Genomic DNA, 27812 nt, shown 5'->3' with positions numbered 1-27812 from the left:
CTCATTGCATAGGTTGCTGTAGAAGTGGTGTCCTGGTGAAAGACTCCCCCTTGGCTTGGTGAGTACAGGAAGATAGCAGGCATTGCCTTCAAATATCACTCAGATCAGGGCCTTTCTCTGACATTTTCCAATGTCAGCAATGAGTGAAAGAGATTGGTGTATTAGGGAAGAATAAATATTAGCTATGAACTTTCCACACACAAATAAAACAGAGGTGAAAGAAGAGCTTAAAGAGACCCCATTAGTGAGTGCGGATGGGGTCAAAGTGAGGAGCAGATATGCAGCAGGAGCTCATGCACCTTTCAGTCAGTTGAAGCTCTCAGCAATCCATTTGCTTTCTAATATGGATGCAAACATAACATGTCCTAAACAAGAGTCTTGATTCCACATCCTAAAACTGCTCTCCCCTGACATAGTTTCTTATGTCTCTCTTAAAAAAATACCCCACCTGTGTAATTTAAACAATAGAATTTGACTTCCTCTCAGTTCTGGAGGCTCACAGTCCGTAATCAAAATGTTAACAGGTTCAGTTATTCTAAGATGTTTCTTATTCACTTTGACTTGGCTATTTATTTTGTTTTGTCTTGGCTATTTTTTTGTTTTGTCTTCACACATGGGTTTCCTGTACACATGCACCCCTGCTGCCCCTCTGTGTGGCCAAAACTTCCTTTCTTATAAGAACACCAGTCTGATTAGATTGGGACCATCTGAATAGCCTGATTTTCATTTAATTACCTCTGTAAAAAAGACATTGTTTCCAAACACATTCATATTCTGAGGTACAAAGATAAGACCTCAACATAGGCCGGGCGCGGTGGCTCAAGCCTGTAATCCCAGCACTTTGGGAGGCCGAGACGGGCGGATCATGAGGTCAGGAGATCGAGACCATCCTGGCTGACACGGTGAAACCCCGTCTCTACTAAAAAATACAAAAAACTAGCCGGGCGAGGTGGCGGGCGCCTGTAGTCCCAGATATTCGGGAGGCTGAGGCAGGAGAATGGCGTGAACCCGGGATGTGGAGCTTGCAGTGAGCCGAGATCTGGGCACTGCACTCCAGCCTGGGCGGCAGAGCGAGACTCCGTCTCAAAAAAAAAAAAAAAAAAAAAAAAAGACCTCAACATAAAAATTTGGGTAAAAAGAATGCAGCCCATGATACCTCCTAATCTTTACTAAGACAATAATATTTTTACAGAGTTTTCAAGAAGATAGGAGTCACTTTTTACTTTTCACTCTCCGCCAAGCACTGCATATAAGCAAATACAGTGGGCTCCACCTCAAAATACATCCCAAGATGACCCCTTGCGTAATCTCTAATACAAGACTCTGATTGTGGCATGACCCTCTCTCCTGGAGGACTAGAATAGCCGCTAGCTGGCCTTAGTAACTTTCCTGCTCCCACCACATTCCATATCACTTCTCCTCACAATAGCCAGTGTGAGCTTTTAATAATAGAAATTAGACATTACCTTCTTCCTTAATATCCTCTAAGTTTTCCTAATTTTCCTTTTAGTAAGATCTTGTAAAGTTCACAACTAAGTTTTTTCACACCCGCGTGTGTCATTCTCAAAGACTGAGGAGTTCTATGCATGGGACTGAAAGAAGAATTTTCTTCAACTTTATAATGCACTGGTTTGTCTAGAACAACTAAAGAGTGGTTTGCCCAGAAGATGAACATGGACAGAGTGGATAAACTTGTGCTGACAGTGAGTGAATTGCATTGAGTTCCTGTGGTCTAAGAGGAGTGCCTCTGCTTGGAACAATTGTGCCCATTTAATCATCTAAACATTATGATGATATAATTAACAATTCAACACAATTGTCTCTACGAAGTATACTTTGCTTAAATTTTTCTAAAAATTCTGACTACACTATTATGATATTGGATCTCATATTTTGACTTACAGTTGAGTCTTCATAAACATAACTGTCACAATTATATTAGTGCGTTCATATTCCACAAGCCTGTTGTAGCATGACGGATTATAATAGGCAATATTTATCAAGCATTGACTATGTGCCATATAATCTTCAGAACCATCTTATTAGGTAGTAATAATTTTTGTTACTATCTCGCTTTTTGTAGATGAGATGACAGAAGCACATGCCAAGACTGTGATAAAGGAGTAAGTGGTGCAGATGGCGGTCAGTCTCCAGAGCCTCAATTCTTGCATCCTTTTCTCCACTGCTTTTAGCATTTATTAACATATCTGCTTATTTTCAAGAAAGTGAGAAGAAATTAGATCCAGAGAACAAACTTAGGTACCAGTTTTAGTACCTGGTTAAAGAAAAGCTTTTCTTAAGACATGGCCAGGTAAAGTGAAAAAACACAAACAAAACTATTTCTCTAAATGTGTTTCTAAATCATAAGCACAGTGACATAGGTTTCTGCATTCCCCTGCTATTCATCTTTGTATATAATTAGTCATGCAGATGATTAATTTCTTCTTCTTCCTTTTTTTTTTTTTTTAGATGAAGTCTCCCTCTGTCACCCAAGCTGGAGTACAGTGGTGCTATCTCTAGTCACTGCATCCTCTGCTACCTGGGTTCAAGCGATTCTCTTGCCTCAGCCCCCTAGTAGCTTGAATTACAGGAGACTGTCACTGTACCTGGCTCATTTTTGTAGTTTTAGCACAGACGGGGTTTCACCATCTTGGCCAAGCTGGTCTTGAACTCCTGACCTCGTGATACACCCACCTGGACCTCCCAAAGTGCTGGGATTACAGGTATGATCCCCTGCACCCAGCCAATTTCATGTATAAACAAATGAAAAAATTACTGGCCATGAGGATCATGAAGTGCTTTTTCATGCATGCTTACATACACTTTTCTCAGGAGACATTGGCTAAATTGTGGATACCATTTTAAGTGACCAACATTTTTATTCATAGCTCACAAGAAATCTAAACAAAAAGAACTCCTCATCCAGTATATGCCAGGAGAAAAACAAAATATCAATCTACCCAGTCACCTGGAAAAATCAAAGTTACCAGTAGCAAACCTTATTGTGTTAGGAAGCCTTCCTGCAATGCATTGGGTCTGTAAAATGTTCATGGAAAAAGTATATTATGTTAAAAAAAGAATAGATTCCAGTTTTTTTTTTTTGCACCAAAATAAACTCATATTGCCATGCTATAACATGTCTCAGCAGGAGTTACTTGAGACATCAAGAAAAATAAGAGCAGGTTCAAAAGATCCCCTATGAGAGCAACATGAATTCTTCTAAAATTAAAGAGAGTATAAACGTGAACTTCATGGTGAAACTTGGGTAGAAGAAGGTAAAATCCTGCTATAAAGACACATGCACACGTATGTTTATTGCGGCACTATTCACAATAGCAAAGACTTGGAATCAACCCAAATGTCCATCAGTGACAGACTGGATTAAGAAAATGTGGCACATATACACCATGGAATACTATGCAGCCATAAAAAAGGATGAGTTTGTGTCCTTTGTAGGGACATGGATGCAGCTGGAAACCATCATTCTTAGCAAACTATCACAAGAACAGAAAACCAAACACCGCATGTTCTCACTCATAGGTGGGAACTGAACAATGAGATCACTTGGACTCAGGAAGGGGGACATCACACACCGGGGCCTATCATGGGGAGGAAGGAGGTGGGAGGGATTGCATTGGGAGTTATACCTGATGTAAATGACGAGTTGATGGGTGCTGACGAGTTGATGGGTGCAGCACAACAACATGGCACAAGTATACATATGTAACAAACCTGCACGTTATGCACATGTACCCTAGAACTTAAAATATAATAATAAAATAAATAAATAAATAAATAAATAAATAAATAAATAAATAAATAAAAAAGAAGGTAAAATCAGTGATGCTTTCTGAAACACTGATGGGGATAATGGCCAAAAAAATTGGCAGTTCACAAGTAGGTAACTCATTTCAAGAAGGGATAAGACAAGGTTGGACCTAAAGCCCATAGAGACAGAGGATTCATATCAAATTGCATGAATAAAATTCATATTGTTTATACCCTATTAGAAGACAACCAATAATTAACGGAACAAACAAAAGCCAACACTACAAAATTCTCAATTGGTTCTCCTTACCTGATTCTAATTGAGTAATTAATGTTGAGGAAATTTTTCACTCAATGAATGCCGAAACTATGACAAAAAGATAAGCTGCAGAGAGTAGTAGAACTTTCCATGAAATTTTAAATAAGGGGAACGAGATCTTGAAGCATTTTTTTGAAGGAATTGTAACAGGAGAAGCAACCTGCCTTTACCAGTACAATCAAGAAAACAAATACAGTCAAAGAAATAGCTACCAAGAGGTGGAAAAGTCCAGTCAAAGCAAAAGTTGATAAGGTAAGTGCAAATCTCATGGCAAGAGTTTATTGGGAAGCATGAGGCATTTTTCTGGTTGACTTTCTGGAGGGCAAAAGAATGGCAATATCTGCTTAAACTGAGAATAGGGTGAGAAAGCCCAAGCTTTAGTAGAGAAATTCCTGGGGGAGCTTCAGCAGAGTCCTTCACCGCAACAGTGCTCCTGCTCAATTCTCTCATTAAACAGGGCCATTGTGTGAGAGTTCCGATGGAAATCATTAGGCATCCACATTACAATCCTCATTTGGTTCCTTTGGGTTTCCTTTTGTTTCATAATGTCATCATGTCTGTAAAGGGCATCCATTATTCTTCAGTTAATAATGTAAAAAAGACATACTGATATCTGACATGCTGACAAAAATGTATGACGATTGGTCAATAAATATTCTCAATATTCCCCCTTTATGTTGCTCACTAATGATTAGGATTGGGAAATGGTTGAAACCCAAGTATTAGCTGTTAGAATTAAAACACACTTTGCAAATGAGACTTTAATTTTGACTCTCTTCCACAGATAACAGGAGATAGAAGGATTAAAGATCTCCCAAAGCTGTTACAGGTCATTGGGAAAATTTATAATTCGGGTGTTTATTCAGCTGAGACTTGAGCAGTGTCTGCACTGCTTGAATTTCAAAGTAAATGTGTCTTGCTTACTTGCATGAAGACACTTAGTCCACATCTCATTTATTACTTCATTTCCTCTACTCAGATCTCAGTTCTGTTAAGGATTCGGGCTGGGCCTGAGATATCACTGACCCAAGGAGGACTGAAGGTCCTATACACTCCTCCCAACATATTGCAAGATATCTATTAGGCTAGGGACTCAAATTGCTTATAACTGCTCAAATCATCATTGTACTTGGTTCTGTGAGAGTGGGGAAGGTGTACTGAGAGACACAGGATGGAGTCACAGTGGCATGTGAGAGGAAGGAAAGGAAGAGAAACCAAGTCTGTGGCCTCTCTCTTTTATTGTGCTTACCTAAGCAATTACCACAGAGTAGTGTCTTAAACAACAGAAATTCATTTATTCACATTTGCATTGTGATCATGGTGTCAACAGGTTCAGTGTTTCTGAGGCCTCTTTCCTTAGCTTCTAGACATCTGTCTTCTTGCTATGTCCTCAAAAAGGGGCAGCCTTGGTGCATGTGGATATTTAGTGTCTCTCTGTGCATGCAGATGTCCTCTTCTTATAAGGACATCTATCAGATTGGACTATGTGCCCCCATAACAGCCTCATTTTAAGTGAATCCACACATTTCAGTTCTTACCTCCAAATATGCACATATTCTGAGAAACTGGGAGTGAAGACTTTCATCATATAAATAAGGGAAAACAGAATTCAGCCCATAGCACTACCCAATGTCTTCTCAGTCCACGACAGCAGTTTCATTTTGTTGTTCAGATATATTGGAATCATGTCTGCCTTTCTCTCATCGAAGTACAGTCGATGAGCAAATCTAGTGGGCTCACCTCCAAATACACGGCAATATAAACACTTGCATATTCTCTACTACAGGGCTGTGGCTCATGCCATGATTCTCTCTGCAGGAAGATGTTAATAGACTTCAGCAGGTCTTGGTAACATTCTTGTTACATCGCATATCAGCTCTCCCCACAATAGCCAGAGTGACCTTTTACAGATGAAAATTAGACCATATCACATTTGTGCGTCCCATCCACCACAGTTTTTTATTACACTAGTAATCACATTTGAATTTCATATGTCAGCTTCTTCATACTCACATGACTTTCTCTTTATTGAAATGGGGGGATTCTTTGAATTGGACAGAAAGCAGAATCTTCCTCAACTTCATCTTGAATTAGCTTGACTGTAACACAAGAGGGTTGTGTCCCAGGAGAGATGAACATTAACAGAGTGGACAGACTTGTGATGTGATCGAGTAAATTCATGAAGTCCCTGTGGTCTGGGAGGGGTTCATGAATCCATGAAATCCTGGTTACATAGTTATGACACTGGTTGATATATTTTGATATTATGTTTTCTCTTATAAACACATATTTCACAATTATTTTAGGGTATTCATACTCTATGAACATATTGTAGCTATGGCTGATTATAGTAAAAATATTTCTTAAGTGTTTACTATATGCCATTTAATCTTCAGAACCAGCTTATTAGGTAAGAATACTTTTTACTACCATCTCAGGTTTATAGATGAGCTGAGTGAGGCACACGCCAAAGTTATTAAAATAATAATAAGTGGTATAGATGGCAGCAGGTCTTCAGAGCCTCTGTTCCTGCTTACTATACTCGCCCACTTTGTTGCTATTTACTTATATATTTATTTACCTCCAAGAAAGTCAGAAGAAACTAGGTCCACAAAAAGAAACTCAGGTACAAGTGATAGGAAATTGGTAAGGTAAAACTTGCCCTGAAACCTTGAAGATGAGGTAATAAAAACTCTTTTCCTGAATAAATACGTTTCTTCCTAAATCCTATAAATATGTACACAGAATTCTCCAGTCATGTCTTTCCTTTAATCGTTACACAAAATATACTCCTTAGAATGTGAACATCTTTGGGACACCCATGTTTTCCTCCCACAGACAGGATACGTAACCTTACTCTTCTCAACTATTTGTTTCAGTAGTGTGTGTGAAGATAGTCATCCAGGATTTGATAAAGTACCACTTACTCTAATTCAGTTGATTCTCTTTACAGAGAAGCATCCCATTTTTCCTCTGGTGCCATGGAGTAGAAACAGTGAATTTATTGTTTTTTCAAATTCTTCCCCTGCGCAAGCAGTCCTGGAAGAGCATTTAGCTCGGCCTGTGCCTGCTCCTATAATTTCTATGTTTTATTTGTGGCTGAACTTTTAAAATACTAACTAATGAGGATAAAAGGAATGAACAATGCCTTTGACTTTGGTATTTGTGTGGGGCCCACTCTCAACTGCGGGGCCCAACATAGGAGACCTATTCTTGAAATACAGAGTGCCCAACACAATAAATGAAAAAGGCCTAGGTCAACTTATATCTAATTAAATCTTATGGATAAGAAAGATCTTGAAGATGCCACTTTGGAAAAGCAGTCATAGAGAAGATGTAGAGAATCAGAAACTAAATGGAAAAATAGAAGTCAGAAGACAGTCCAACCCTGTTGTTTTGCTGTTGTTTCATTTTGTTTTGGTTTTTAGATGTATGTTTACTAATTAGAACTCAGATGGGGTTGTATGTTAGTCCATTTCTAGTACTCTAACAAGACTGCAGACTGGGTCATGATTAAAGAACAGAAATTTCTTTCCCAACATTCTGTACACCAGGAAGTCCAAGATTAGGGCATCAACAGATTCAGTGTTTCGTGAGGGCTTCTCTTTGCTTCCAAGATGGTTCTTTGCTGCTGTGGTGGAAGAGGGGTTTAAAAACTCCACGTAAAAATAACAATCAAACTAGAATCCTATATCCACTCAGGTAATCATTTAAGTGTGAAGGTCACATTACACATCTGGCAGCATGAAAAAATCTTCATATAGTTTACTTCTCATATGCTGAAGCTATGCTAGCATGTGTTTCACAGAAGAAGAAAACCAAAAAACAGGTAGACAGTAACTCAGGATAAGCATTATCCTATGTAAAGGGAGAAATGGGAATTTCTCTGGTCTCCATATTGAAATCAACTCTAGAGTGGCTTGTTTTAGACGTCAGGTGGGGACTGAAGAATTGGAGGTGGGAGACTTTTCCACCTTCTCTGTAGGTGTGTACTCTTCTGTTGCCCCCAAGGGGAGAGATGTTTAGAGATTCCCTCCATAGAGCTGCTTCACATGTCAGCTGGATGTTCCCAGTGCAAGTGATGTCTGAGAGAAAGAGACAGAGGAAGAGAGAGAGACACAGAGAAAGAGAAAATTGAAAAATAAAAGATGGAGCCACAGTTTCTACTAAAACTTAATCTCAGTGGTAATATACCACCATTTCTGCCATATTTTCTTGGTCATAGAAACCAATCCTGATATAATGTGGTGGGGACTACTTAAGAGCGCTCATATTAGATAGTAGGGATATTGCATAAGACTATCTCAGAGTGACAATGATTTGATAAATAATTAAAGCAGGTTTAGGAGAATAAGGGGTTCTGTGTATTCAAAGAAGGCTTTAAGGTGGTAAGATGTGAGCATACTTGAATAAAATGCAAACACATGCCTGATAAAGTTAGGAACAAACTTGGCATGCTGAAAGAATGTTAAGAACGCCAACTGTAGTGTCCAAATAAATCAAGAGATTCAATCTTTATCAAAATATCAATGTCATTTTTCAAAGAACTGGTAAAAATAAAAAAATCCAAAATTACTCATGCAAGCAAAAAATAAGAGTCAAAAGACTCAAAGCAATCCTAGGCAAAATAAACAAATTTGGAAGCGTCACATTGCCTGAATTCAAATTATATAACAACTTTGTTCTTTTGACTTAGGATTGTCTTGGCAATGCGGGCTCTTTTTTGGTTCCATATGAACTTTAAAGCAGTTTTTTCCAATTCTGTGAAGAAACTCATTGGTAACTTGATAGGAATGGCATTGAATCTATAAATTAACTTGGGCAGTATGGCCATTTTCACGATATTGATCCTTCCTATCCATGAACATGGTATATTCTTCCATTTGTTTGTGTCCTCTTTTATTTCACTGAGCAGTGGTTTGTAGTTCTCCTTGAAGCGGTCCTTTACATCCCTTGTAAGTTGGATTCCTAGGTATTTTATTTTCTTTGGAGCAATTGCAAATGGAAGTTCATTCATGATTTGGCTCTCTGTTTTTCTCTTACTGGTGTATAAGAATGCTTGTGATTTTTGCACATTAGTTTTGTATCCTGAGACTTTGCTGAAGTTGCTTATCAGCTTAAGGAGATTTTGGGCTAAGACAATGGGGTTTTTTTAAATATACAATCATGTCATCTGCAAAGAGGGACAATCTGACTTCTTCTTTTCCTAACTGAATACCCTTTATTTCTTTCTCTGCCTGATTTCCCTAGCCAGAACTTCCAACACTGTGTTGAATAGGAGTGGTGAGACAGGGCATCCCTGTCTTGTACCAGTTTTCAAAAGATATGCTTCCAGTTTTTGCACATTCAGTATGATATTGGCTGTGGGTTTGTCATAAATAGCTCTTATTATTTTGAGATACGTTCCATCAATACCGAATTTATTGAGCATTTTTAGCATGAAGGGCTGTTGAATTTTGTCAAAGGCCTTTTCTGCATGTATTGAGATGATCATGTGGTTTTTGTCTTTGGTTCTGTTTATATGCTGGATTACATTTATTGATTTGCGTATTTTGAACCAGCCTTGCATCCCAGAGTGAAATGATAGACAATGAATACGTGAGAGTATAGGAGGCAGAGGGATTGTATAATGAGGTATTAATAAATGCAGTGTTTGTTATTTGAGCGATGAGTGCCATAATGCCGTGACGTAAGCACTACATAATCTGAGTAACAAAATCAAACTTTTATTTCTGCAATATATTTATTTTAATTAACAGAAAATCTAAGCATAATGCTTCTATATCCTGCCATAAAAAGAAGACAACGACCAGTGTGGCCATAGCAGAATGAATTAGGTGTAGAACATCCCCCAATTCCACAGAGAGTTAGGGGGCAATACATAGCACTTTAGCATAGGTAAAAATTCGCAGCTGGGCACGGTGGCTCACATCTGTAATCCCAGCACTTTGGGAGTGCGAGGGAGGCGGCTCACACGGTCAGGAGTTTGAGACAAACCTGGCCAACTTCGTGAAACCCCAACTCCACTAAAAATGCAAAAAAATTAGCTGGCTGTGGTAGCATGCACCTGTAATCCCAGTTATACGGGAGGCTGAGGCAGTAGAATCGCTTGAACCTAGGAGGCAGAGGTTGCAGTGAGCTAAGAATTTGCCACTGCACTCCAGCCTGGGAAACAGAGCAAGACTCTGTCTCAAGAAAAAAAAAAAAAATAGCATCTGGTTCTTACAAAGTAAAACTGCTAGCAATCAACTGGAAAACATAGAAAAGTAATATAATTTTATACGGCCAAGGTGAGTAATTGACTGTTGGGAAATGAATAGAACTCTTTGGTGTAAACTGCAAATGAGGCTTGCTTAGATGGGCTGATAAAGATGAAAGTAATGAAACAGGCTGCAGTAAGAAATTACTTTGAAGCTTGAACTTCACAATGATAACATAGCTTATTAGACAAGATGTAATGTGATGAAAGAGGAAAAGAGAAGAGTCAACAAAAAAATCCTAGTTTGCTAATTAATTAGATGAATTCTTTATCAAGACAAAAAAGAGTTGGAAGAGGGAGAACTTTGTAGCTGTAGGAGGGAAGAGGCAGAGGTAGGAGAAGCCTTAGGAGAGAGGAGGAGGTTCCTGGAAAGATTGACAGAGTGTTCCCAAAAGAAGGGTAGGATCAATGGTGTTAAACTGCCAAGAGGTCAAGGAGATGCTGGACTGAGAATTGACCCCTAAATGAGTGGAATGGAGGAAACACATGACCTTCACAGACTGGAAGTGAAAAGAATAAAGGCATCTATAATGTGTGCATAAGAAAACATTGGAAGTGGGAGGATGAGGAAATAAAAATACAAAATACTAAAATTTTAAAATACTAAATACAAAAATACAAAATACTAAAAATACAAAAATTAGCCATGCATGATGGTGGGCACCTATAACCTCAGATACTTGGAAGGCTGAGGCAATAGAATAGCTTGAAGCCAGGAGATGCAAGGGGCAGTGGGCAAAATTGTGCCACTGCACTCCAGCCTGGGTGAAAAAAACTCCGTCTCGGGTGGGGGGGGGGAGGGAAATAATAGAAAACAGGAAAGTAGAGAAACAGTAAAACCTTTTTTCATGGCAGCTGGCTAAATTAGGATTAAGCAGGAGGGAAGCTTCCTGGAGCATCAAGGAGAATGGTTCCTAGATGTTCTTATAATGTCTTCTTGGTCCTCATACCCCACATTCACAAACATTAAGAAACAGACATCACAATCAGAAATTGCAAGCTGATTATTTTATTGCTATATTGAAGTTAGAGCTACGACCACCTTCGTCCAATGTCATGGCATTTGAATCATTTAAATCACTGTCATCTTCTTTTTCACTTCCTGAAAAAAACAGACAAGGATGTTCATAGACCAGATTTGACATGGCAGGAAATGTCTAATTCCTCCCCGGAGTTACTGCAGTAGAGTACATGAGAGCCCATCCCTTCTCTCTCCATCCCTTCTACCTCCTGTGTTTCCTTCCTAAGTTTTTGTGTGCTCCCTCTTTTGATGCCCTTCCCTTGCACAAAATGTGCTCCAAATTTTTCCTTATGTGATGAAGAGATAAGACCAATCATAGCTTGTTATTACTTGCTGCTGAGTTTGTTCAGGGATATATTTACACGGATGGTAACTGGAACACATTCTATAATAGTGAGAAGCTGAAACCACCCTCACTGTCAAGTGACAGGGATTGGTTAAAGAAATCACAGTGTAGCCACATAATGGAGTAGCATAAAATTGTAAAAACAAACAGATAACCACTGAAGAGATCTACTTAGCTTCATAAACTCCTGTGGAAATGTTGAAAGAAATGTATTTTTTAAATGACTAACATATGTACCTGCATATAAATTATGGCATTACTTCTGGGGGGAAAATATTCTAATTGTCCATGTACACATAAATACTTCAAAAAGAAGATGCCCTAAAGTTAACAGTGGTAGTTTTCTGAAGAAAGGAAGCCACGTAGGATGAGTTGTGTCTTTAAATTTAGCTTCATATGTTTCCATTCCATTAGATATTTGTTGTAAGCTTAATCACGTACTTAACTGGAAAGTAAGAATTTAAAAAATGAGACACCATTTAGCTGCTGAAACTTCAGGGACCACTTGGCAGGAATACTGGAGTAGAGAGGCTGGAGTGAGGCAGTAGTGAGCAAACAGTGCTCAGGTGAAAATTCTAAGTGGGAGGTCTCTGAGTGTGTGCACAGAAAACAGAGTGCCACAGCAAACATGGTACTACTTCCTCATTGCCAATACCATTTAAAACAGATTATTAGGAATAGTGCTTCTCAACATGGGAATTCCTTAAAGAGCTTGTTACAAATACACGGCCTTGTTACCCATTTCCAGAATATCTGAACACAAATCTTTAGAAATGGGTTCTATGACAAAACGATATCACTGGGCTTTTAGTTGTATCTCTGGCACAGGAAAGCTGGACACCTGTAGCAATTAGAGCATTTGGTGAAGAATCAACTGGAATAATACCTGTCATTGAATCCTAGATTACTGGGGAGACTGTCCTTGGGGAGGTCCGGCGGGTCTGCCCCCTTGAGGAGGGGATGGTGGTCCCTGGGGCTTTCCAGCAGGAGGTGGCTGAGCCTGCTGGGCATTGCCTCCTTGTTGGGGTGGTCCTTGTGGCTTTCCTGGAGGTGGGGGACCTTGAGGTTTGTTGCCTCCTTGTTGGGGTGGTCCTTGAGGCTTTCCTGGAGGTGGGGGACCTTGAGGTTTGTTGCCTCCTTGTTGGGGTGGTCCTTGTGGCTTTCCTGGAGGTGGGGGACCTTGAGGTTTCTTGTCTCCTTGTTTGGGGGGTCCTTGTGGCTTTCCTGGAGGTGGGGGACCTTGAGGTTTGTTGCCTCCTTGTTGGGGTGGTCCTTGTGGCTTTCCTGGAGGTGGGGGACCTTGAGGTTTCTTGTCTCCTTGTTTGGGGGGTCCTTGTGGCTTTCCTGGAGGTGGGGGACCTTGAGGTTTGTTGCCTCCTTGTTGGGGTGGTCCTTGTGCATTTCCTGGAGGAGCCTGGGGACCTTGGGGCTTCTTGCCTCCTTGTTGGGGTTGTCCTTGTTGATGTTCTGGAGGAGAAAGAGAGAAGAGAAAGGCAGAGTAAAAGCCCACACAAGATTCACTGAATAGTTGCAGTAAATTTTGATCAGCTAGGGTAAAAAGCTGAGGGGAAAATGCACAAAAATGGGACCAAGACACTAATTCCTTTGCATTTTCGGTGAAGACATAGAACTCTGGAATAGAACGCTGGGGAAGAACAAAGCAGTTGGGGGACTCTCAGTATAAAGAGGAGTCAGAATGACGATGCTGCCCATTTGTCTGTCATCTCCCAGCAGGCACTCCTGGTCAGATAATGAGACAACCCACTCCTGCTGATATCTCAGCTAAGCATTTCTGCCATTCAATTTTGTGGCCTGCTCACGGTCCCCAGAATCAGGGTTGCAGGAAGATTGCCTCTACTATTAGGGGCACTAATATTCATCAATTCCTGAAAGGTTAATGTTGATAAGAAGACACTGGAGAGCTGATCCATTCATCAGCAGAAAAAGACAGTCAAAACAGATTGAGAACGAACTGGGATTTACCTGATATTAGGGAGGGAGATTCTTCCTGGCCGACATCTAGAAGAGAAGCACAGGATGATGGGAAAAGTTACATCTGGAATCTTTCAAGATTCACAAGTGTTCTACAGGGAAAAGGGTCTTGTCACCACACCCCATGCATCTCCTAAGTTAACTCGTCAGCCACTGTCTGTGAAGCTGCTGAAAGGGAGGAAAGTGTAAGGGGAGGCAGGGTTCTTATGAGAGAGCAGCAGCCATGAACTCAACATAGAAGAGCCCCTTTTTTCCCTCTCTAGCATCCTCAAGACTTACTGCTAATTTAGTTTACACATGCCAGGGACTTCAATGTGATAGTTTGGTATTCCTATGCCCTCCACCTCCTAGAAATACATTGCTTCTGTACGCATGCTTTCTCAATTGGCGTAACCAGAATTAATCATTGCAATACAATCTTACCCATACCACTCCCAGCACATTGAAATACCTCATGTAGGGGAGAGAAAAATGACAATGATTGGCTCTGATATTTCTGTATCTCTAGTGAGACAGAAACAAGTGTTCCATCCAATTCTCTGTCTCTTCAGTGTCTCTGATGTGTATTTATCTCCATCATCGCTGCTGATTCACTGCACAGCAAGGACACCATCATCCCTCTGTACTTACTGAGATCAGTATAGGTTGTTCACAGCTGGACTTGCCTCAATCTGCCTTGCATTTTCCACTGCATCCTTCACAGCACAATCATATCTCTCTATAAATGCAAATCTTACCTTCTCATTCCCCTGGAACAAATTCTTTAATGGATTTCATTGGACGTTAAATAAATTAGAAACCCTTAGTGTGGAATGAGGGTGCAATCGGTCTCCTGATCCCAGGCCTGAAAACTTTGCAGCCCCATCTGGGTTTTCATTCTCTTCTCTTCCCCCTAATTACCATTATCCCCTCCTAAGCCCTACGCAGAGTCACTACCTCTTCTTCCCCTTCTGTTTTACCTTCATGTAAGTTCTGAGCTGAGCTCAGGGCCAGCAGGGCCACTGACAGCAGAATCAACAGCATCTTGCAGGAGACTCTGGAGTTGCTCCCAACACTGTGCTGGGAGGAACGGGGCTGCTCCCTTTATGAAGAGAAGCAAAACAATGACACCTTTCAGCTCCACACTGCGGGGGCCTCACCACCTCAGAGACTGGGCTCTGCTTTGCTCACTGCAGGTCAGGTGTATCCCTTATTTTTCTTTGATACTCTAGCCCAGAGGGATGGGTTGGGTCGGATATGTTGTTAGTGTCTTATTTTTAAAAGGTACAACTGTGACTTGAACAATGGTTTTGAAGGGACTGTGTCCAAGCCATCATCACTGTGTCATAATTGAACCTTAGAAATCATTAGAGTTTCAATCTTTTAGGTAAGACTATCATCCGCTTTCCACTGTGCTATTTATTTCTGTTTATGTGTGTGTAAGCAGTGACGCTACAGCCAGCAGTGAGGATGGTCAATATCTCTGGATCTATTTATGCCCTATTTTCATCTCTTGTGATTTGTGTGGACAGATATTTTCATATTTAGCTAAATTTTTGGTGCGATAGAGATGGTTTCTGCTCTCTGTGAGATGTGAGAAAACAGCACACTCCTGGGCACACATAGATGACAGAAAGCTGCCCCACAGCCTCCTCAGGCTACAGATATTGTTCAAGCTTCTGTGGATCTCACTCAGCTCAGGGACGGCTTAGTGCTTTACATCACAGGAAAGCTAAAATTTTGTATTTTAAACTATTATTAGAGGTTGCTAAGGCAAATGGACACAGAAACCACCAGGAAATTTCTAGACCTGAGAAAACTGAATACATAGTTCTGTGAGGCAATCATGTGATCTCATGTCACTAAAACATCCTTCATGTTCTTCCCTTTCTCTGGAATATTCTCTAAAATGCACTCTCTGCTTCATTTCTTTTGGGTTTTGTATCAAGTTCCTACCACTGATAATTAAGTGGCCACAAATCTACATTCAAATAAGATAATCAGATACCACCCTCAAAGCCTCAATTGCATTGTATTGGTTTTCTCAGATTGTTCTTTCACAAAGAATATTTTTTCTACAAAATTCTGATATGCATTCCTCTGCAAGTTCTTTCTAGTACTTCTTTATTCCTATTTTGTTTTCTGAGTCAAGATCATTATGTGTATTTTTATTATATATCTAACTTTTTCCCATCAATTTGGTGAGATTTCCTTTATTTAATCTTCTGTGTAATAGGACATAGTACTCCTCACAGCCTTTTTTCATTCCTCTCTGTGTAATTTTCACTTTCTGAAAAATGTTCACAGTCTGTAAGGTATTTTTCAAATTTCAGACAGTATATATGTTAGTTCTGAAATTTCTATTTGATTATTTTCTATAGTTCCTTTATCTGCTGGAAAGTTTTTTCACATTTAGTTTGAGAATGCTCACACTTACCTCACAAAGGATGGCTATAAGAGCTGTTTTAAAGTCTCATCATTTCCATAACTAAGTTGTTTCAAGGTTTTCATGTCTTGATTATACCCTTCATTAAGAGATGGTCAATTGTTTATGGTTTTTAAAAGTATATTGAGTAATTTTCTATTTTATGCCTCACATAGGCGGTTTCTCTGTTTACAATACACAAAAAGTTCAATAAGGCAAGCTTTGGACATTGAAGATCGGAGGCACTCAGGCTACATCATGATCCACCCACTGGCACCACTGACAGAAGGGTTAGTCCCACTGACATTATTCTACTTGGAGCTTCTATGTGGATGATTCTCCTTGGCTCTTATGAGATAAAAGTATAACTATTTCACATAATACACACTTATAAAATTAAAAACAACAGAAAAGTGCACTGAATGTGTCCCAAGGGCCTTATCCACAACGTCTTCCTAACTTTTCATCTTTTGTATCCCATTTGCTCATAGCTCAATTGAACTCAAGCACTTCTTTTTTCTTTTCCTCTACAGGAACTGCAAAGTTTTACATTTGCTTCTTAGAGGCTATCCTAGTAGCCAGGCAGCCTTGCTGTCTTCTGACTGGGGATTTACAGAATGCAGGAAAATGAGGCTGAGGTAGAAAGAGTGACTATACACCCAGCATGCTGGCTCAGGACTGTAATCCCACTACTTTTAGAGGCTGAGGTTGGAGGATTGTTGACATCAGGAATTCAAGATCAGCCTGAACAGTATAGTGAGACCTCCCCATGTATACAACAAAATTTACAAAACCAGCCTTCCGTAGTGATTGGCACCTGTAGTCCCATCTAATTCAGAGCGTGCTCCACAAGAATTGCTTGATCCCAGGAGTTCAAGACTTCAGTGAGCCATGATTGCACCAATGCACTCTAGCTTAAGTGAGAGAATAAGTCCCTGTCTCTAAAAAGAAATAATAATACTAATAATAACAACAATAATAATAAATGACTACTGCAACTGAAAAGCTTTTTTCCCCCCACCTTGGCTAATAGCCCCAGGGTCTACCTCCTTTCAAACGCGTCTCCATCATCTATGGATTCAACAGACTTGCAGTCTCTTCCTTACTTTCCCCAAAGATCAGCTTTGGGAGATATTTAACCATTTACCTCCTGTTATCTATGGAACTTCCTGTTATCTATCTATCTCTCTCCTCCTCCCAGTGGGATCATGGTCTCGCCGACTTCAGGAATGAAGCTGCAGACCCTCTCAATGAGGTTACAGATCATAAAAGTAATGCGGATACAAACACCGAGCAGCAGCAAGATTTATTGTGAAGAGCCAAAGAACAAAGCTTCCATCGCATAGAAGGGGACCCAAGTGGGTTGCCCGCTGCTTGGTGGCCAGCTTTTATTCCCTTATTTGGCCCCACCCACATCCTTCTAATTGGTCCATTTTACAGAGTGCTGATTGGTGTGTTTGCAATCCTGTAGATAGACACAGAGTGCTGATTGCTGCATTTTTACAGAGCGCTGACTGGTCCATGTACAATCCTTTATCTAGACACAGAGCACTAATTGGTGCATTTACAATCCTCTATCTAGACAGAAAAGCTATCCAAGTCTCCACTCAACCCAGGAAGTCCAGCTGGCTTCACCTCTCAGTAATGTGGAAGCCTAATGATTTTCCATCAGAACTCTCATATAATTGCCCTGTTTGATAAGAGAAATGAGCCAGAGCAAGGTCGTGGGGAAGGATCCTGCTGAATCTTTCCCTGTGATTCGTCTACTAAAACTTTGGCTTTCTCAAAATATTCTCACAATAAGCAGATATTGTCATCCTCCAGAAAGTCAACCAGCAAAATGACTTCAGCTTTCCAATAAAATCTGGCCATGACCTTTGTGCTCTCCTCATCCACTTTGGTTTTGCCTGGACTTTTCCACGTCTTCTTGGCCATTGCTTTCATTGTGTTTGTTTTCTGGGTTTTACTGGCAAAGTCACGTGATAGCTCCAGTTATAACTCATTGAAGGAAGGATTACAATCTTCGTTGCTCGTATTTTCATTTTTAGGGAAAGTTCTGCTCTTGTCTGTACTTGATCTTGGTGACACAGTTTGGGCATCCATTCAGTGAAAAGTTTACTAAAATTTAATCATTCAGTTTGAATCATGCAAACTGAACCAACTGAGAAGTCTGCAGTGTTGGCTATTGTGTGTGCTGCTAATCATCACACCTCTTCTCCTGGGTATAAAGAAGATGAATGCATACCTTTCAATATGGTGGGAATCATCTGTCACTGTAGGCTTTAGGTTCAACATTGCCTCATTCCTACTGGAAACGAGGAGCTCCTCATTGAATTTGTGAACTGCTGACTTCTTCAACCAGTGTCAACTTAACACGTCCCAAGAAGGACAACTTTTTGGACACCATCAATGAGTTTACCTTCTTCCACCCAAGCTTCACCGTAAACTTGATGTTTGTACTCACTTTAATATTATAAGAATTCATGTTGCTCATCTAGGGGCTCTTTTGAAACTGCTCTCTTATTTCTCTTGATGCCTCAAACTAGCTCCTGTTCAGACACGTTATAGCAAAACATTCTGATTTCATTTTGCTGCCAAAAAGTTTGGAATCTACTCATGGTATTCCTTTTTTTAATGCATTTTTTATTTTATTTTATTTTTATTATTATACTTTAAGTTCTAGGGTACATGTGCATAACGTGCAGGTTTGTTACATATGTATACTTGTGCCATGTTGCTGTGCTGCACCCATCAACTCGTCAGCACCCATCAACTCGTAATTTACATCAGGTATAACTCCCAATGCAATCCCTCCCCCCTCCCCCCTCCCCATGATAGGCCCCGGTGTGTGATGTCCCCCTTCCCGAGTCCAAGTGATCTCATTGTTCAGTTCCCACCTATGAGTGAGAACATGCGGTGTTTGGTTTTCTGTTCTTGTGATAGTTTGCTAAGAATGATGGTTTCCAGCTGCATCCATGTCCCTACAAAGGACACAAACTCATCCTTTTTTATGGCTGCATAGTATTCCATGGTGTATATGTGCCACATTTTCTTAATCCAATCTGTCACTGGTGGACATTTGGGTTGATTCCAAGTCTTTAATAGAATATACATTTTCCATCAACATTTTAACAACCCACACTGCATATAGGAAGGCATTCTAATACAATAAGCTCTACCACAGTCAACTTAGACTTTTCCAACTGACTAGGCAGATTGATTTCTTGTTTTTCTCCTAGCATACATAGGAATGTTTTCTGAAGATGGGATATAATACCAGTGGCCAAATATTCTCCAGCTACATGGAAAGTGTAACATTTGTAACTGACATTCACATGCTTCAAGAGAGACACAGAGTGCTTGGGCCAACCTGGGTGTCCTGATGTTACTGAATGATTTTCTCTGGTTTCACCAAACATTATTTGGAAAGAGAAGCTGGTGATGAGCAGTCTGGCCTATGTAGCTTATGGTGGCCCATCAGGTAGGGAAGAAACCCAAGAGAGAAGAAGCAGAGGGGAGTGGCAGGTAGATGTGACTCGTGTGAGTCACTGGGGAAGCCGCAGTCCTGCTTGGAGACAGGCTTCTCCTCATCTGCTCAGTAGAGCAAGACAAGAGATGATGCTTCCAAATATCACTCAGGTCACTACTTGACCTTCTCCTATATCAGAAATGCATGAAAGACATCAGCATATCAGGAAGGAGTAAATATCAGGTTTCAAGCTACCAGAGACAACCAAAACAGAGGTTAACAAAGAACTGAAGGAGACAGTGTCACTTAGGGTGAGGTCAAAGCAAGGAGCAGGACTGCAACAAGAGCTTAGGCACTTGTCCATGAGTCAAGGACCGCAGCAATCCACTTGCCATTTAAAATAATGTAAACTTACCATGGGCCAAGCAGGACTCTTGATTTCTACCTCCTAAAACCTGCTCCCCTTGAATGTCTTCATTATACCTCTCCAAACAAAATATCACATACTAATATTCTTAACCAACAGAAATTACTTTTCAACACTTCTGGATGCTCAAGTTCCACAAGGAAGGTGTGAGCACGTTCAGTTCTTCTGGGCCCTGTCTGTTTGGGATCTAGATATCTGCCTTCTTGCTGGGTCCTCTCATGTGACTGCGTCTGTGCCTATGTACTTCCTGTGTCTCTCTGTGTGCAAATTTCCAGTTTTTATAAGGAATTTCCACTTCTTCTAAGGGTTCTCATCTTATTGGATTTACTTCCACTGAAACTCCCTCATTTTGGCTTAATCACCTCTTCTTAGGGCTGTTTTCCAAACACAGTCATATTCTAAGGAACAAGAGGTTGTCTGTAGATTTTTTTATAACCATGCCTATAGTATTTTGCTAAATATTTTATTTTATACAGATTATTACTTTGGAACTTTGAGTTGTGTGAAGACAACACAAACCTGGCAATTCATGGCTGACTGAAAGTTGGCCTTCATCCTGGTCAGATCCACACAGATTGTCCAATATTCTTTGGATCTGGCTCTCGTCAGAAAAGTCTTGGTGTTGTAGGATACAGGTGTCTTAATTTATTCTATTAATAATAATCATGGAGAGGTTAAAACAAAGTTGGCCACAAAAACTACCAGAGGTTTCTAGAAATGAACAGAATGAACACAAGTTCTTGAATGATCCATCCTATTTCATGTCTTTAAGAATTTTTCCTTGCTCTACCCCTTTATTAGAATGTTTATTCAGATTCAGTTTCGGATTTAATCTTACAGGATTTTTTATATATATATTTATGTGTGTGTATATATATAATATATATTTATGTGTGTGTGTATATATATAATATATAATAATATATATATTAATATATATAATATATACACACACACACATAAATATATATAAAATAAATATATATATACACACACACACACACACACACACACACACACACACACACAGGCCACCTGATCATTTGGATGAGAGGATCCTGTGTTGTACACATTAGAATCTTCTCCTGCTCTTCCAGATGGGTTTGAAATAGAAGGGATTTCAAACAGTTTGTGAAAGAATGTAATTACAATATGAAAGAATATAAAGAATTGAGGGTCCTGGGAATTTCACCATACAAATGCAGTCTTTTTACATTATTAACTGAAAAAAAAAGAGCATACACATTAAAGATATTTTAATCTTAGAAAAAAAAAGAAGTCCAAAGATACTGCGTCAGTACTGTAAATTGGATGCCCAGTGATATTCTTTTTTTTTCTTGTCGTTTTACTTTTTTTCTTGTCTTTTTTGCTTCCATAGGTTGAGGAACAGGTGGTGTTTGGTAACATGAATAAGTTTTTTAGTGGTGATTTGTGAGATTTTGGTGCACCCACCACCCGGTGGGTATACACTGCACCCAATTTGTAGTCTTTTTTTCATCACCCCCTTCTCAACATTTCCCTGAGTTCCCAAAGTCCATTGTGTCATTCTTATGCCTTTGCATCCTCATAGATTAGCTTCCATTTGTGACTGAGAGCATATGATGTTTAGCTTTCCATTCCTAAATTACATCACTTAGAATGATAACATCAACTTCTGAGACACTTTGGAGACTGCCAAAACTTTAGCAGATAAATGGCCAGAGAAACTTCAGCAGAGGGTCTTTGTCCATCACAACAATGCTCCTGCTCATTCCTCTCATGAAACAAGGGAAATTTTACCAGACATTTGATGGAAAATCACTAGGCATCCAATCTCATCCATTTTTCTACTAAAGATTTGACTAACTCTCTCCAAACTTCAAACTCTCTCATACGTGATTGTTACCATTCATTCACCCTCCAGAAAGTTAACAACCAAAATACCTTGACCATCCAAAAACACTGTTGGCATGATATTTGCTTTTGTCGCATTTACTTAGACTAGACCACTGCCACCTCTTGGTGGCCATTGCTTTGATTGTGTTTGTCCCTTTGAATGCCACTGGTAAGGCCATGTTTGATTTCCTGTTACAACTCTTCAAAGAAATGATTTAGTATCTTTTCTTTTCTTTTCCTTCCTACTTGTTTAATTTCTCACTGAATGTTCTGTTCTTGTCTGTAGCTGTCTTAGCTACAGCAGTTTTGGCCCTCATCAAGTAAATAGTTTGCTCAACTTTAGTTTTTCAGCCAGAAAATTGTATGTAATCTGAACCATTTGATCTTCTTGTGCTAGCTCTTGTTTCTGCTGTTAATGTTCAGGCCTCTTCAATTAGGCCAAAAGAAGATAAAATTTTTGCCCATAAGTTTAGGTAAATGGTCTGCTGCTGCAAGGTTCACCTTCACCATCATCTCGTCACACCTTGTTTGTTAATTTCAAAATGTTTATCTTTTTTACTATACTTCAATTTCTAGGGTACATGTGCACTACGTGCAGGTTTGTTACATGTGTATACGTGTGCCATGGTGGTTGCTGCACCCATTAACTCATCATTTACATTAGGTTTTTCTCCTAATGCTATGCCTCCCCCATTATCCCACCCCATGATAGGCCCCGGTGTGTGATGTTCCCCAACCTGTGTCATATATAACTGTTATTATTTTGAGATATGTCCCATCAATCCCTAGTTTATTGAGAATTTTTAGCATGAAGGGCTGTTGAATTATGTCAAAGGTCTTTTCTACATGTATTGAAACAATAATCTGCTTTTTGTCTTTGGTTCTATTTATATGATGGATTACATTTATTGATTTGTGTACATTGAACCTGCCTTGCATCCCAGGGATGAAGCCAACTTTATCATGGTGGGTAAGTTTTTTGATGTGCTGCTGGATTCTGTTTGCCAGTATTCCGTTGAGGTTTTTTGCATCAATGTTCATCAGAGATATTCGTCTAAAATTCTCTTTTTTTGTTGGGTCTCTGCCAGGCTTTGGTACCAGGATGATGCTGGTCTCATAAAATGAGTTAGGGAGGATTTCCTCTTTTCCCATTGATTGGAAGAGTTTCAGAAGGAATGAGACCAGCTCCTCTTTGTACCTCTGGTAGAATTCAGCTGGGAATCTGTCTGGTCCTGGACTTTCGTTGGTTGATAGGCTATTAATTATCGCCTCAATTTCAGAGCCTGTTATTGGTCTACTCAGGGATTCAACTTCTTCCTGGTTTCATCTTGGGAGAGTGTATGTGTCCAGGAATTTATCCATTTCTTCTAAATTTTCTAGTTTATTTGTGTACAGGTGTTTATAGTATTCTCTGATGGTAGTGTGTATTTCTGTGGGATCAGTGGTGATATCCCCTTTATCATTTTTTATTGTGTCTATTTGATTCTTCTCTCTTTTCTTCTTTATTAGTCTTGCTAGCGGTCTATCAATTTTGTTGATCTTTTCAGACAACCAACTCCTGGTTTCATTGATTTTTTTGAAGGGTTTTTTGTGTCTCTTTGTCCTTCAGTTCTGCTCTGATCTTAGTTATTTCTTGCCTTCTGCTAGTTTTCAAATGTGTTTGCTCTTGCTTCTCTAGTTCTTTTAATTGTGATGTTAGGGTGTCAATTTTAGATCTTTCCTGCTTTCTCTTGTGGGCATTTAGTGCCATAAATTTCCCTTTACACGGTGTTTTAAATGGGTCCTAGAGATCCTGATACTTTGTATATTTATTCTCATTGGTTTCAAGGAACACCTTTATTTCTGCCTTCATATCCTTATGTACCCAGTAGTCATTCAGGAGCAGGTTGTTCAGTTTCCATGTAGTTGTGTGGTTTTGATTGAGTTTCTTAACCCTGAATTCTAATTTCATTGCTTCTGTAGTCTGAGAGACAGTTAGTTATGATTTCTGTTCTTTTACATTTGCTGAGGAGTGCTTTACTTCCAACTATGTGGTGAAGTTTGCAATAAGTGCGATGTGGTGCTGAGAAGAATGTATATTCTGTTGATTTGGGGTGGAGAGTTCTGTAGATGTCTATTACATCCACTTGGTGCTGAGCTGAGTTCAAGTCCTGTATATCATTGTTAACTTTCTGTCTCCTTGATCTGTCTAATGTTGACAGTGGAGTGTTAAAGTCTCCCATTATTACTGTGAGGGACTCTAAGTCTCTTTGTAGGTCTCTAAGGACTTCCTTTATGAATCTGAGTGGTCCTGTATTGGGTGCATACATATTTAGGATAGTTAGCTATTCTTGTTGAATTGATTCCTTTACCATTATGTAATGGCCTTCTTTGTCTCTTTTGATCTTTGTTGGTATAAGGTCTGTTTTATCAGAGACTAGAATTGCAACCCCTGCTTTTTTTTGTTTCCCTTTGCTTTCCATTTGCTTGATAGTTTCTCCTCCATCCCTTTATTTTGAGCCTATGTGTGTCTCTGCACATGAGATGGATCTGCTGAATATAGCACACTAATGCGTTTTGACTCTTTACACAATTTGCCGGTCTGTGTCTTTTAATTGGGGCATTTAGCCCATTTACATTTAAGGTTAATACTGTTATATGTGAGTTTGATCCTATCATTATGATGTTAGCTGGTTATTTTGCTCATTGGTTGACACAGTTTCTTCCTAGCATCAATGATCTTTACAATTTGGCATGTTTTTGCAATTGCTGGTACCAGTTGTTCCTTTCCATGTTTAGGCAAGGAAAAAATTTTAAACCAAATATTAGGAAAACTTTGTCAGGGCTACCAAGAGACTGGAACACCTAAATACAGGACCTCAAACATATCCAAATTGACACAACCCCAAAAGGACTTCTCCAAGGCACATAAGAGTCAAAATGTCAATAGTCAAAAACAAAGGGAAAATTCTAAAAACAGTAAGATGAAAGCATCAAGAAATGTACTAGGGAAACCTCATCAGATTAGAAGTGATATTCACAGATGAAACAGTACAGGCCAGGACAAAATGAAATTATATATTCAAAGTGTTCAAAGAAAAACATTCTGCCAGCCACAAATACTATCTACAGCAAAGGACACATTCAAAATGAAATAACAATAAAGTTGTTATTTCAACTTTATTGAAATAAAAGCTGAGAGTATTCATCACCACTAGACCCGCGCTACAAGAAATCCTTAAGGTAATTCTATACTTTGAAGCAAACGGATGATAAACACAAAAAACAAAAAGAAGTTCAAATAACCCAAAATAAAACTGTAATATGGTTCTGTCAGAACTCTCAAACAATTTTCCTTGTTCCATGAGATAAATAACCAGGAGCATTGCTGTGGTGAAGGTCTCTGATGAAGCTGTCCCAAGCATTTTCCACTAATGCTTTGCCTAGCTTTCTCAGGACATTATTATAAGCAGTTATTGCTTATAATGGGAGTCATTTTCTTAAGCAAAACAGGCTAGATATAGAAAATCAATATAACATGTTCTCACTGGTAACCTGTTACTAAAGAATGTGTTTGCATGGATGTAGAGAGTGAAATGATAGACAATGAATACTTGGGAGTATGGGAGGCAGAGGGATTGTATAGTGAGGTATTAATAAATGCAGTGTCTGTTATTTGAGCGATGAGTGCCCTAATGCCGTGACTTAAGCACTAAATAATCTGAGTAACAAAATCAAATTTGTATTTCTGCAAAAATATTTATTTTAATTAACAGAATATCTAAGCATAATGCTTCTGTATCCTGCCATAAAAAGAAGACAATGACCAGTGTGGACATAGCAGAAAGAATTAGCTGTAGGGCATCCCCCAATTCCACAGAGAGTTAGGGGGCAATACATAGCACTTTAGCATAGGTAAAAATTAGCAGCTGGGCACAGTGGCTCACATCTGTAATCCAAGCACTTTCGGAGTGTCGGGCAGGTAGTTCACAAGGTCAGGAAATTGAGACAAACCTGGCCAATTTCATGAAACCCCGACTCTATTAAATTTCAAAAAATTAGCTGGGTGTGGTGCACGCACCTGTAATCCCAGTTACACGGGAGGCTGAGGGAGTAGAATCGCTTGAACCTAGGAGGCGGAGGTTGCAGCGAGCTGAGAACTTGCCACTGCACTCCAGCCTGGGAAACAGAGCAAGACTGTGTCTCAAAAAAAAAAAAAAAAAAGAAAAGAAAAAAGAAAAAAGAACATCTGGTACTTATGGAGTAAAAGTGGTAGCAATCAACTGGAAAACGTAGAAAAGTAATTTAATTTTTAAACGGCCAAGGTATGTAATTGGCTGTTGGGAAATAAATAGAACTATTTGATGTAAACTGCAGATGAGGCTTGCTTAGATGGGCTGATAAAGATGAAAGTAATGAAACAGGCTGCAGTAGGAAATTACTTTGAAGCTAGAACTTCACAATGATAACAGTTTATTTGACTAGATGTAATGTGAGGAAGGAGGAAAAGAGAAAAGTCAAGAAAAAAATCCTTGTTCGCTTAATTAATTAGATGAATTCTTTATCAAGATGAAAAAGACTTGGAAGAGGAAGAACTTTGTAGCTGTAGGAGAGAAGAGGCAGAGGTAGGAGAAACCCTAGGAGAGAGGGGGAGGTTCCTGGAAAGGTTGACAGAGCGTTCCCAAAAGATGGGTAAGATCAATGGTGTTAAACTGCCAAGGGGTCAAGGAGATGCAGGACTGAGAATTGACTCCTAAATGAGTGGAATGGAGGCAATACATGACCTTCACAGACTGGAAGTGGAAAGAACAAAAGCATCTATAATGTGTGCATAAGAAAAATTTGGAAGTGGGGGGATGAGGAAATAATCACATACATAAGTTTCAAGAACTTTTGCAATAAAAATGGCAGAGAAATAATATGGTAGGAAAGAAGTACTAAGAGTCTTAGGAAGACTTCTGTGGGAATGAGTGATGTTTCGGCAGGCTTTGGCTGATTGAAATAATCCCATAGAGCATAGATGTAAGAATCAGGGACAAAAGGGTCACATGCAGAAGAAAAATCCTTGATTGGGCAATGTGGTTCAGAATTAAGTGGGAAGTTAAGTGATAGGAGTAGGAAGGCTTCACCTGTGATAATACGAGAGAAGCCAGAGACCAGGGCTTCAACTGAATGTAGGTTGCTCAACTTAGTGGTGGTTATGGTGAGATCATTCTGTTCTGATTTTTCTGACTTTTTAGTGAATTATCTGAGGTTATCAGTGGGCACAGATGCACTTTCTAATATTGAACCTTCCTTGCTTGAGAAGCAGACATGCCAGTATCTGTAAGTTTTTTGGTATGGATGTTATCTCATTAGCCTCCATACTCTAACAGAGTTGTTATGATTATTCTCATTTTAGATGAGTAAATTGAAGCCCTGAGAGTCTAAGTTTCCTTCTAAGAGTCAAGAGATAGTAAGAAAAAGAGTTAGGTCTTCATTAAAATCGGAGAGTGTCCAAATTCTTTGCTCCTTTAAATCATGCTACCTCTTTAATGAAATCCATTCAACTTTCAATAAAGAATGGTGAGAAACATAGGAAGGGAGAGAAGTGTTCACTGTTAAAATATGGTAAATGGGAGAGGAGGGTGTGGGGTTAAGAAACACAGAACCATATTCATTCCCTTGAAATTGAACTCAGTTTCTTAGAAATTATAAGGATTTCTTTCAGCTTCTGTGACTTTTTGGCATTTGTTGCATTTCTTTGTCCTTAAGATTTCTGGAATATCAGTAAACAATCTGAAAATAATTTTAACATTTCTATTTGTGCTATAGAAGTCAGGGAAGGGCCAGGCAAGGTGGCTCACACCTATAATCCCAGCAGTTTCAGAGGCAAAAGCAAGTGGATCGCCTGAGGTCAGGAGATGGAGACCAGCCTGGTCAACATGGTGAAACCTCATTTCTACTAAAAATA

At 39.5% G+C, this 27812-nt stretch overlaps 2 protein-coding genes across 6 annotated transcripts in view; one reads left to right on the top strand and one right to left on the bottom strand.

Annotated features, from left to right (window-relative positions):
• Positions 1–27812, top strand: part of LOC105465902 (small integral membrane protein 10 like 1) — a 295615-nt gene that overhangs the window by 94474 nt on the left and 173329 nt on the right. The gene's annotated exons all lie outside the window — the stretch shown is intronic.
• On the bottom strand, positions 11342–14799 carry LOC105465897 (basic salivary proline-rich protein 1-like). 2 transcript variants are annotated; one of them, XM_011714547.3, is made up of 4 exons: positions 14665–14779; positions 13697–13732; positions 12600–13180; positions 11342–11448 (listed from the first exon to the last, which is right to left on the bottom strand). In XM_011714547.3, exons 1-3 carry the CDS (start codon positions 14726–14728, stop codon positions 12618–12620), a joined length of 663 nt encoding a protein of 220 aa, XP_011712849.2. In that variant the 5' UTR covers positions 14729–14779; the 3' UTR covers positions 11342–11448; positions 12600–12617. The 2 variants fall into 2 exon arrangements, with proteins under 2 accessions (XP_011712849.2, XP_070928300.1); XM_071072199.1 differs by lacking the exon at positions 13697–13732 and having other exon boundaries at positions 14665–14799.

The sequence above is a fragment of the Macaca nemestrina genome, chromosome 10, assembly GCF_043159975.1.
Source record: "Macaca nemestrina isolate mMacNem1 chromosome 10, mMacNem.hap1, whole genome shotgun sequence".
Classification (NCBI taxonomy): domain Eukaryota; kingdom Metazoa; phylum Chordata; class Mammalia; order Primates; family Cercopithecidae; genus Macaca; species Macaca nemestrina.
This window is presented reverse-complemented; position numbering and strand designations above follow the sequence as displayed.